Source organism: Hirundo rustica, chromosome 15, assembly GCF_015227805.2.
Source record: "Hirundo rustica isolate bHirRus1 chromosome 15, bHirRus1.pri.v3, whole genome shotgun sequence".
Lineage (NCBI taxonomy): Eukaryota > Metazoa > Chordata > Aves > Passeriformes > Hirundinidae > Hirundo > Hirundo rustica.
Genome location: NC_053464.1, coordinates 5259525 through 5271723, shown reverse-complemented (window position 1 = coordinate 5271723; position 12199 = coordinate 5259525). Strand labels below are relative to the sequence as shown.

Below are 12199 nucleotides of genomic sequence, written 5' to 3'. Positions count from 1 at the left end.
AACATCCTAAAAAAGATGCCTGAATTGGTAGAACCCGTTGTGCTGCCGTCTGTGTGGCTGCCTTTAATCCTTGTGGGTGTGTATTCCGTTAGGTCACAGTGGGTTGGGTGACCAGGGGAGGGACAGTCACTGATCGTGGTACGGAGGAGTGAAAGCTGGGGCAGCTGCTCTGGGAATGACCTGGGTGTTGGCTCCGGGTTTCATGGAGGGCTGGGAAAATGGTGGTTTAACAGTTTTTACATAGCTCGATTTTGGTTTTTTCACATCTCTCAGTCTGAAGACTGAGGTCTAAAGGCTGCAGTGGTGTAGGTGTTGAAGTAAAAATGAGTGCATGTGCCCAGCCTAGCTTAACTAAACCGTGGGATCAGCTCAGTGGGAGCAGTTTGTGATGCAGACTGTGACAGCTGCCTTAGGGTGACAGGCCTGGTGGGCAGGGCCAATTCTGGAGCTCCTTTCTAGGGCAGCCTTCAGCCCCGGTGCCCCACAGCCGGGACTTGGCCTCGCTGGGTCGCAGTGCCAGCCGCCGGAGGAGCTGCTGGGGGCTCTCACCTGGGCTCTGCCCGGTGTCCCTGCCCTTTCCCAGTGTCCCTGTCCCGATATCTCTGACCCTTTCCCGATATCCCTGATCCTTTCCCGATATCCCTGATCCTTTCCCGATATCCCTGTCCCGGTGCCCCGCGGGCGGAGCGCGCAGTGCGCCCCGTGCCCGGCAGGGGGCGGTGCCCCGGGACGGCGGTCGGTGAGTGACCGGACAGACGGACACGGACAGTGGTCACGGCAGGGACTGGGACAGGGGCACTGCAGGGACACTGGTCTCTGCAGGGACACGGACACTGGTCACTGCAGGGACAGGGACACTGGTCACTGCAGGGACACTGGTCTCTGCAGGGACAGGGACACTGGTCACTGCAGGGACACTGGTCACTGCAGGGACAGGGACACTGGTCACTGCAGGGACAGGGACACTGGTCACTACAGGGACACTGGTCACTGCAGGGACACTGGTCACTGCAGGGACACTGGTCACTGCAGGGACTGGGACACTGGTCACTACAGGGACTGGGTTTGGATAAGGAGCTCTCCAAGTTCTTGAAGTGCCTGGTGGTGCAGCCAGTGCCCAGAGCAGGGTTGGGGAGCAGCCTGGTGCTGCTGCCACACATCCCCCCTGCCCTCAGTGATCAATGTGCCGGTGTGAAAGTATTCATGATGTTATAACATGGAAATACACGACTTTCTTCTCTTCCTCTGCTGATTTTTGCAGCCAGCAATAAGCTGCAGCAGCTGCTGCTGCTATCAGTGTTGAGAAGGGTCTGGGCATTGTAGTTGCAGATATTTGATTTCACAAGATAAGTGACTGTAGAGTTCTGTGTAATGGTAAAGTCTAATAAGTCTTGCTTTGGGAGATGATGCACTGCAGTGAGAAGGTTGAAAGGTAAAATTAAGGCTTTATGTTGTGGTGACTTTTTTCAAGCTGTGTTTGCTGATTTTTCTTTGTGTGTTTGCCTTTTGGATTGTAGTCTGTTAATGTAAAGGGGATGTCCCAGTGACCTGCATGTCTGCTCTGGGTGCAGTGGGGCATGGCAGCAACGCAGACAGCAGATGTTTTACCAGTATTGTGAACAATAACAGGTTTATTTTCTTACCTCATACATAATAAAGACAGTCTCATAACTTAGTGTTTTGTTAATAAATAATCAGCTACACTGTACCACCCACAGCCCTGCAGGGGCAGATCCTGGAGGGAGAAGAGCAGAGAGAAATGAAACCCCAAACAGCCAGTTCCAGTGCAGAGAGGGTAAGAGCTGCTCTGGAACATCCATGGCCAGACCTTGGTTAGTGGTGGGCTCAGAGGTCCAGAGGAGTCTGTGTCCCAGCTAGGTGGGAGATTTGAGAGGAGCTGGGGTGGTGTAGGTGTTGAAGTAAAAATGGGTGCATTTCCAGCTCACCACCTGGAAACTTCACAGCACAGGGCAGCGAATCAAATAGAGCATAAATTAACTGACACTGCAAATTAGTCTCAAAGTGGTTTTAGTTTTAAAGCCACTCCAAGCATGTGATGGTGAACTGGAGTTTACCGGGTGGGTTCACCAGCAAGGGAGTTGCAGAACCTAAGCATAGTCCTGTGGGTTTCCTAGCAGTAGTTTTATGTGCAGAATCTTATGCCATTAGGAAATGGAGGCTTGACATCATCTGGTCACATAAACTTTTTTCCTATAGTCTTTTGTATCTATAAATGTGAAAATGGCAGCACGGGCAGTAATGATCTGCGTCCTTGAAGATCTTCACAAAGAGAGGGACGAAGCAGCATCCAAAGCAGCACCTAGAGCCAAAGGGGAGATGGACACACACAGAATGATTGCTGCCTTTCCTTTGCTGCTGGCCACAGCTGTGATTTTCCCCTGCCTTGTTCTGTCTGCCTTTCCACTGCGTGAATCCGCTTCTTTCCCAAGTCTATTAATGTTTAACGTATCTTCCAAAAAATTAATCTTCTTCATTTCTGACATCTTATGCATGAGTCTGTTTCTGAGCCTGATTCTAAGTTACAGCTGGGGAGTAGACAACGTTGTACTAATTTCTGCTTGTCTTATGAAAAGTGAAACATACTGGGTTAAATTTAGCAAGTTTGCATCCCCTGTAGCCATGATGACTGAATCTAGAAAGGGCAGGATGGCTTCTCATCAAGTGCAGAAGGGCAAACTGTCTGTCTAAGCGCTAACTAGAACTTTGATTTTTAATTCTTACTCATTTTTAACCTTCTGCTATGCTGAATCTGCACAGTGCCCATGAGAACTTACCCGACCATGCACAGGCTGGTGCACAGGAGGTAGGACAGCTTGCCCAGTCTGTAGGTGACCTGGGTGGTGATGTGCTGGCGGCAGGAAGGACAGATTGTGGATGTTGGTTTGCTGGAGAAGATCCCTGCGACGATGATCGGAGGCTGGGGCACCAAATAAACTGAGTTCAGGAGGAGAGGAGAAGCAGACAAATTAGAAGCATGGGAAATATTTTGCAAGTTTTAAAGCCTTAACTGGGAGAATGTGTGTTCTTGACGTGGTATCTGTGTTATCATTGTTGATTTCAGATGTATTCCTAAGAACCACTGTGCTGGTTGTTCTGTGTATCCCAATACATTAAACCAGTCAGTGTTTACTCAGATCAGGACATACACAGGGAATTGTCCATGGGATAATCCCCAGGCAGGCAGTCCCCACCACCCTCTGCTGGATGTACTCTGACACTGAGGATTTGTCTTCTGATATTTCAAATGTTATGGAAATGCTTGTTCTCCCTGAAGAAGAGATTTGAAGGATATTGGGGAACTTTCTGGAACAACTTTTCAGTAGTTACGAGAAATTCATCAAAGCAGTTCCTCTTACACTTAAATGCCATCAAACAGCTGCTGGTGCTGTCCCCAGTTAGTCTCTATCTCATGTTTTTGCAGTCTAGACTTGACTATCATATTCCCTGAGGGGTACACCCCTTATAGCTACATGAAGGATATTTTTTTCAGAAATGTCTTCAGTAAAAAATTACCATTTTAAGGATCCTAAAACATGTTTAGGGTACAGCTTCACACTGTAGCCTGAGGCAAAACTTGAGGAGTGGGAAGGTATCTCTTACATAGATAGGATAGAGCATGTCTGAGTTCAAGTGCCTTCTGGTTTAAGGCATATTTAGAAATGTGTTATTGACTGTTCTTCAAAGATTTCCTCAGCTTCTACACTTCCATAAAAGTGACTAGAACAGGAACACTGGCCTTGGAATGATTTAAGTCCTGGCTTCTGGCCTTTTTTTTTTTTTTTTTTTTTTTTTTTTTTTTTTTTTTTTTTTTTTTTTTTATTATGGGTACCTGCGTAGATTGGCTAACGCTGGAAAATCAAGTCCCTTGTCTTAATTTATCTTCTGACATTTCTGTGGCAGTTTTCCACGTTACGAGACTGTGGTTGGGTCAGCAAAGCCCCACGCTCTCTGCTGATGTAACTCTGAACCCGTGGCACCTCTGCTGGCCTGCAGCACCAGAATGCACAACCCCGGTGCTCACCCGGCTCCTCGACGATGGTGGTCTCTCGGTAGGAGTAGGGTGGGGGAGAAGGATACTCGTAGCCCCCTGTGCAAAGAAAAACAGGGCAAAATGTGTGAGTGCAAACAGCTTCTGGCCCCCCAAAGCCCCACGGACTGAGAGGAGAGGGGGGAGGAGAAGGAGTGCCAAACCCCAAACCCAGCACAGGGAGAAGCAGCCACTGAACTGATTTGTGGGTTTGCAGAGCCAAAAGAGCCTGCAGTGGCTGCCTGGTCTCACTTTTATAACAGAGGCTGAGAAACCAAAGCATTTTTTAGGGAAGGCAGCAACTCCATCATTCCAGCATAACACTGACATAATCTTAATTTAAGGACTCCACTTAAAGGACCCACAGTGCTTCTACCTTCAGTGGGAACTACCCTTACCACTGTTTAGAGCCTTTTTACGGGTTTAAACTCTATCAGCTTTCAACAAAGTTATTTCATTATATCTTTGTTCTAGAAAAAGAAAGTTAAAATATCTTTTCCCTTTTGTTTGGGGAGAAGGGAAGCTGGTGACTAAGACACCTCGAGCTTTTTCAGTTCTTTTGCTAATCTTTCAAATTAAGAATGCAATCAGCCTACCTGAGGTGAAATAAATGACTGTATTAAAAAAAAAAATACATTTATGAATACATTTAAAATAAATCCATTTTAAAAGCTTTAAAGCCAGCTAGCATGGATGTGGTACCAAACAACAGGACTGGTCTGGGACAGGAGAACAGAAATCTTGGTTGGTCAAGTCTGGACAGCATTGGAGAAACCCTCACCCCCAGGCAGAGCAGAGCTGGGAGTCCAGCCTGAGCTCAAGCTTTTCACAAACCATGTGAGTGCAACCAGGGAATGAGCCCACAGGGAGACAAATGGAACAGAAACCCAGAATTTTCCAGAGTGAGATAAAATACAGGGGAAAAGGTGAAAAAAAAAGAGTTAGCAATATTTTCTTGAGCGGCTTGCCAGAAGTGGTAAAGATTTGCAATGGCATTTGGGTTTCATGGTGGTAGGGTGGTGGTTAGCTTCTGGCTTTGAGTTCTCTGTTTGATTTTTTTTGTTTGGTTTTTAGGGGAAAAAATTGTAAAAAATAAAAACTAAATCATTTCCTTCTGATCTAGAAAAGGGATGTGCTTATCACGAGTGAGTTCCCACTCGCTGTGTGTTAGTGAAGGATGTGTTTCCTGCACAAGGACAAGCCCTGCAGCTCAGTGCTGGATGTGTGCATGCCTGTGCCTTGGCTGAGTGGCTCACAAGTGAGACTCCTTCTCCCCAGCCTCTTGCAAGCTCTGCTGAGCTTAGAAAGAGGCCAGAGAGGTCTTTGAAGACAAAAATATTTACAGGGATAGCTGATCAGAGTGAAATGCTCTGAAAATGAGTCAGCTTTGGAGGCCCAGGACTGACGCATCGAACCTTATCTGTCACTCCCTGATCTCCCATTTGGGTTTTTCTCCAGTCCTGTCCAGCAAAGGGCAATTTCCTCAGCAGCAGGAAGGTAAGGAAGGTACCATCGCTGAAGATGGGCAGTGTTGTGCGGTACCTGTGTAGCTGTGAGAGCGGTGCCCGGTTTCAGAAGCAGCTCTGGCACTCTCCTGCAGCCTTGGGGCTGAATTGTCAGCATTTCCCCACGGGCAGGGATTGTTCATCCCCGCAAGAGCCCGGCTGCAGAGCTGGCCCGGGGAGGGCAGCTCTGGCCAGCAGGGTGGCAGGGAAAAGGCCAGACCTCTGTAAAACTGGATGACAATTTAAGCAGCACACGGCCCATCCACGTACAGTGTGCTAGCCGAACATTTGCACGTTAGGAATATGCAATTACTGTAGCAATGCAGCTGCAATAAAGCCTGTGTTTCTTGAAAAAAATTATTAACTAAACCAATAATTTTTTTTTTTTTTTTTTTGTTTTGTTTTGGCCGTTTTAATGACGATTCGATTAGGAGATCCTATCCCAACCCTGGGTTTTACATGCTGGCACAGACGCTTTCTAAACCCATCACGTCCTGGCACGGCTGGGCCCCAAATGTGCGGGGTGATGTGCTGGAAACCACCCCCAGGGAGCCCAAGTCCCGCTCCGGGTGCCCTCTCCCAGCCCTGCTCACCCTCCTGGCCGAGCTGGGGCGCAGAGGGCTCCGCTCTGTAGTGCGGCTCGTACACGATGGTGGGCACCTCCCGGCGATGCTTCTCTCCGGACATCTCTGCTGCTCACCTGCCGGTGGGAGGCCAAAACAAAACCTTCTGTACCCACAAAACCTTCTGTGCCCACAAAACCTTCTGTGCCCACAAAACCTTCTGTGCCCACAAAACCTGTACCCACAAAACCTTCTGTACCCACAAAACCTTCTCTACCCACAAAACCTTCTGTGCCCACAAAACCTTCTGTGCCTGACTCTTCGTGCCCTGCATTTGCTTATGTAGTTCCTAGTCCTCAAACTCAGGTGTTGTTTAGAGCAATTCTCACACTGTTTTTTTTTTTTTTGTTTTTTTTTTTTGTTTTGTTTTGTTTTGTTTTGTTTTTGTGGGCTGAAGAGCAGTCAGTTCCTGTCACACTTCATGACGAGGAAGGTGGAGAGCAGAAAATACCGTCTTAAAGTGTTTCTTTGTGCTGGGAAGCTAAAAATGTTCCCCCGGAAAACACTTTTGAAAGTGTGCAAACTCCTGACTGAAAGAATTGCCTTTGCAGAAGAGTTAACCTGTATTTGTTTCCTACGGATTGTCAAAGTAATCAAGGAAGGGAAGAGAACACTTGGGGCACTTGTGAAAAACCTTCACGTGTGATTAAGTCAGTGCAATCAGCGGTAATTCGCGTTTGTTTCTCTTCGGGTCATTGTGCAACCTTCTCATCGCTGTTATCGTGACCTGTGAAACCATTGTCTCATCGGTAGGTGACGGGCTTTTGTTGGGAAACATCCTTATTGTGGGTGACTGCGCTGCCCGAGGCTCTGAGCAAGACGAGGCCACAAAATGGGATTTTCGCGGGTGTTAACAGGAGCCGATCCTCGCAAGGAAGGCGGGTGGGAGGAAGAGGACGCGGATGGAGATGTGTGGTTGTATTTCTGTCAGCGGAAAGGCGTTAATTATTCCGAGCTGCCCCTTGAACCCGCATGAACCGGTGATTTCCTGCTAGCATTTACCGTGAGAGGCCTTTGCGGAGGAAAGGCGCTGCCTTTTTGCACAGATCAGAGAGTATTTGGGGAGGTGTTTTGAGGAAAAGGAGCACGGATGCACAAACTGCCCGAATGTACGAGGTCGAAGAAAAACTGGGCAAGGCAGGGTGGTCTCAATAGGTCTGTTTGAAAGGAGTGTTGGAGGGGGAGGACAAAAGAGAGAGCATCAGTAGTGCTGAGATAAAGCATCAGCCCCTCAGGGAGACCAAAAAAAAAAAAAAAAGGAATTTGAAAATATCACCAGGGAAGATGTGCCGGAATTTTCACAAATCTGGATGAAGGGCAGATGAAATGAAAAATGGTAGCAGAATGAATCATAAAGGGAAGAAGTAGGATGGTGTGGGGGAAAAAAAAAATCAGAAATACATCATTGGCCACGTTAAGGCCAAAGATGCCGAAAGAAATTGCAAATACATGGATTGGAGAGGGTGGCTGGAGAAAGGTGCATCTCAGTGTAATTTTTATAGAGGAGCTAAAACAGGGGATTGGGAATGGCAGAGGTATTAAAGGGATGTTGTTGAAGCTTCATGAGGATCCCACTGAGAAGAAAAGAGGCAAGAGTTGAGGGAATTTGGGTCGGGTGAAGCTGTGGGAGCCAAGGGAGAAGAAAGAGAGTTTGTCAGCAGTGACTGTGGGCTCAGCAGCGTGGTGATAGATAATGTTTCATTAGCCCGTGTTGGCCAAGAGCTGCTCCCCTGGGATGGGGATTAGTGGGGAAAATTACAGGGAGTCTCCAAGTTTTTGTCTTATTCCTATCTCGGTACACTAAATACTGGGCGGTGTCCATTTGGGTGACACTTCTGCAGAATCCATCTCGCTGTGAAACAGGAAAAAGGGGAAAGGGATTTTGAATTCCATCCGGTGCCTGTAAGCCCAGGCAGGCACCTGCAGAGGGTAGGAGGGAATAATAAAGGCTAACACAGAGAGAACTTGTCTAGTGAACTGCTGAGTGCGGGCACTGACTAATCCCGGCTCCACCCATGCGGGTGCCAGGATAACCCCGCCGGGAGAAGCCGTGGGACGCGAGCTGCGAGAGCATCAGCAGCGGAGCCGGGGATGCCGCGGGTCTGTGCCTGATCTGCCGCACTGCTGTGCGCTGGGGCTCTTAGAAAGCCCTGAGTTCGCTCCCTTTCCGTGCCCGGTTCGCGCTGCAGCAGCGGTGGGTGCTGGCAGGGAGAGCCTGCCGCAGCTCCTCCTCGGCCTGTGCGGGACAGACACGGGCGCTTGGATATCCCCTGGGCCCGGCTGCTGCACGCCCAGAGCTCCAGGAAAGGCATTCCAGGGCTCTTTGTGCAGCTCTGCAGCCCCTGAGTTTGGCACAGAGTGCTCGCTCTCAGTGCTCGGTTCCAGCCGTGTACGAGGTGCTGAGAGCCCTTCAGGGCGGGGACTCCCAAACCTCTAGGTGTTGTTGCCTTAAAATAGAGCAAGAGATTTCCCTCTTTTTCAGATGTTGGTGAGGAAGATATGGGAGAAAACAGGGCAGAGAAATATCAGGCAGAAGTTCCTGAAGAGCAGGAAAATGCCCTATAAACTTGCCTACAGTAACACCCAGGAGGGTCACAATTAATAGCTTAGGAGTGATGTGAGCTGCCCTCTCTGCAGTCACCCCGAGCGAACAGAGCTCTGTGCAAGGGCAGAGCAGCCCTGGGGGTCTCCTGCCTTTGTCCGAAGCAGAGTGACTCTAACTACTGCCAACTGCTTGATTTGCAGGCAGAACTGCCAATCCCAGGGCCACCGAAACAATTCCCTGTTTTCTCTCAGGTTTCAATCTCGTCCACATACGGATATCAACATGTTTGCACTGGAAAATAAAGCTGCCTTGAAGTCCTGTGGAAATCAGTATTTTAAAAAACACCTCGAGGCGGATGCACAAAGAGCCAGTTGGGTGAAAGTGAGGTGCAAATGACAAAGCCCTTCTGTTCCAGGGAGGAGAGATTCCAGGGAAGGATGGGCAGGCGATTCCCATCATCTTCCTCTGATTTGCTCCAGGGTCTGGTGCTGGGTGTGAAGAGCAGCCCGGTGCAGGCAAGCAAAGCTGATGAGCTGTGAAATTCCAGGGCACAGCCCCGCTCCAGCTCCCACCCGCAGCACTGCAGGTCCCTCCTGGATGTCCCTGCTGGCTAAATAACCCCATGGCCGGGATCAATCCGGTGTGCCTGCAGGGCCACGGGCACTGTCATCGCTGATTGGAAAAGGTGCTTTGATTTTCATTGGAAAATCCAAGTTCCCTGCAGTACTAACACTTCCTTCAGGGTTATACCTGGCTCTCGAGGATGGCAACTCAGCAAACACGCTTTGTAAGAAGCGTTTAATCTCCATTCCAGCTTCATTTGATGTCAGTGTGGGATTTGCCATTCAACGAGGGTGCGTTCAGAGAAGGAAAAAAGGGAGCATGGAATTTGGGAGGAAGGTTTAAGATTTGGGTGTTTGAAGAACATAGGGTACTACATTCAAAAGTTTGGGAGTTTGGAAGATGAGCATTAAAACATTCTAGTAAATGATCTCCACATTTCACAGACATGGAGGAACAGCAGTTTTCTCCAGTGACCTGTTGGCTCCTAGGGTCCTGGCCCAAAGGCTTTCAGTTTGCTGTAATATGTTCTGGTTCTCCTGTCATCATTAGTTTAACATTCTCCTGGGCATTTAGCCCTTCCAGCTGTGCTCATGAGGCAATTTAGATTTCTGATAGTTTAAAGAGTGGCCATAAAATGCCATTGCTGGCATGCAATTACATCTGGGGCTTGAACAATATCAAGAGCCTGTTTCACTTGATTGAAGCACTTAATTCCAGTTTTTGGCTAGCAACAAAACACTGAATTCCTCAGTGCAGAGATCTTTTCCCTTTAACCTGAGTTGGTCATTTCAGGTAACTTTCACAATGTGCTGAGGGTTTTCAGATGTTCAAGAAGGCATAGTTCCAGCTCTAATACAGACAAACATAACTGGGGAGCAGCACTCAGATATTTGTCTATTCTCATTCTTATACAGAAGCTAAAAGAGAGGACTGCTGGCAGCAAATGAGAAGCTGGACTTTAGAAAGTGTTGATTACATCTGTAGTAGACAACCTTTACAAGGAGATGAAGAATGCTCTGCCAATTCCCCATTCTTTACTCATGAAATTAATTTTTTAACATCACAGTTATTCTGGGTTTTAAGCCTGAATCAGGTTACCAGCCCCTTCAAATGGAGAGCATGTAGCTGAAGTGGATTGACTGAATATGCTCCACATTTCCTGCTGCAAACTCTTCTCCTGGTTCCCTTTACTTGTCTGTTGACTGCCCTGACTCCCTCCCTGACACGTGCACTCACGAGGCTGCTGGAAAGGCAGGCACTGCCGGGGTTTTCCAGTCCTGTCCCACATCAGATGTTTATGTTAGGTTAATCCTTCATGAAGGGAGCCCCGGTCTATAATTCAGTGCATTTACTGCTCCTGTTGCTCTCACCTTAAAGCAATTCAAAACACTGCGAACTTTCACAGACCTTCTGGTCTGGAATTATTAATAGTAGTTTCTTACTGTGTGCTATTGTGCCAGAATCATGCTTTTACAGAAAACCCTCTCCCCTCCAGCCAGCCCAGAGAACATTCCTGTCCCTTTGCAGTCTTTCCTTCAGAGGACTAAGCAAGGTTTTGAGTCCTTTTCATTTCTGTGCAGTGGATTCATCCTTCTCATCCATGAACGGTCTGTGATCTCTGTCCTCAGCCTATGGAATGCTATGAATGTCATCTCATATTTAATGGAAAAGTTATCTGCAGAATAATCCAGCAGCACTTATTTCCTTTTCTCAGCCACCTCATGCTGATGGTTTGTATTTAAGTTGTCATTAACCAGCAGCAGGTCTTTCTCCCCCAATGTCATTCTGCACTAATGAACTCCCAGCTTGCAGCTGAAATTTTTGGTAGTTTTCTAAGTGCACTGCTTTGTTACATTACAATGCACACAAATACTGCCACAGCAGGTCTATAACTTTTCTCATTCCCCATAATAGATTTTCTGCTTCCATAATGTGTTTCTTAAGTCGTACATTTTATTAGCCACTCCTATATTTCTGCCAAGGTTTTTAATTAAAATACTGAATAAGATCCATCGCTGCTTTCTGTGCTAACCTTTGATGCAAACCAGGTTTATCTATTAAACCCTGTTCCTTAATTTACTGTTTGAAGTATAATCCCTTGTTCCCTTGACCTGACCAACTTTATTCACATTTAAAGGGCATTTGCTCTGAAGGGTGAGCACAGCTGAGCCCTGGGATTGCATTAGAACTTGCCCCTCCCTAATTACCATTCCAAAAATAGAGTAATAACCACTAAAGGGAGGTATTGTCCAGTGGTTTGTGCACTAACCTGGGCTGGGGGAAAAAAAATGGGCTCAGTTCTTGTTCTGCCACAGTGACATTTAACAATTAATTAATCTTGGTTTTCCTTAGCTCTGTTGTGGACAGAAATGCTGTTTTGGGGACATGTTGCATCAATTCTGCTGTGACATGGTCACATTTGGTTATGCCTTAAGCAGACAGAAGACAGGAAATGCTGATTTTAGATCCAGCCTTTGTCCTCTATGAACATCATTTTGTTTTTCAAGTTCCCTTTTAGCTTTCAAAACTGGGGGCAGCCTTATGCAGTTGTTTCCAGCACTTCATCATTGCTTTACAAATTGAAATTTGCCAGCTTTTAATTTAATTCCTTTATAGATGAACATTCCCTCACCAACAGCATTGAATCATGGCTAGCCAGCATTTCATTTACACCATTTCAAAAGTAATGTCCAAAACTTGTCCTTCAAATGAAAGCCGATAGAGCAGCTCGAGTAATATGTCCTACAGCATCTGGAGCTGGTTTAGCGACTCTTACAAAGTTATTATGGATAAATTCACTTGAAGCAAGCAGGTATGTGCCGTGATTTTATGTGTGAGCTAAGCCCTTTCCTGTGGTGCATTAGTTTGAATTCCTGTCCTTATTACTGCTCTCATTTCCACCTTCACAGAAAGC

The 12199-nt window shown here is 47.2% G+C and overlaps 1 protein-coding gene across 1 annotated transcript; it reads right to left on the bottom strand.

Moving 5' to 3' along the window:
• Positions 1–1895: 1895 nt before the first annotated feature.
• LITAFD (LITAF domain containing) lies at positions 1896–6380 on the bottom strand. Its single transcript, XM_040079548.2, has 5 exons — positions 6316–6380; positions 6147–6279; positions 4043–4108; positions 2796–2955; positions 1896–2320 (listed from the first exon to the last, which is right to left on the bottom strand). The coding sequence occupies exons 2-5, from the start codon at positions 6238–6240 to the stop codon at positions 2212–2214; spliced, it is 429 nt and encodes a 142-aa protein (XP_039935482.1). The 5' UTR covers positions 6241–6279; positions 6316–6380; the 3' UTR covers positions 1896–2211.
• Positions 6381–12199: the final 5819 nt, after the last annotated feature.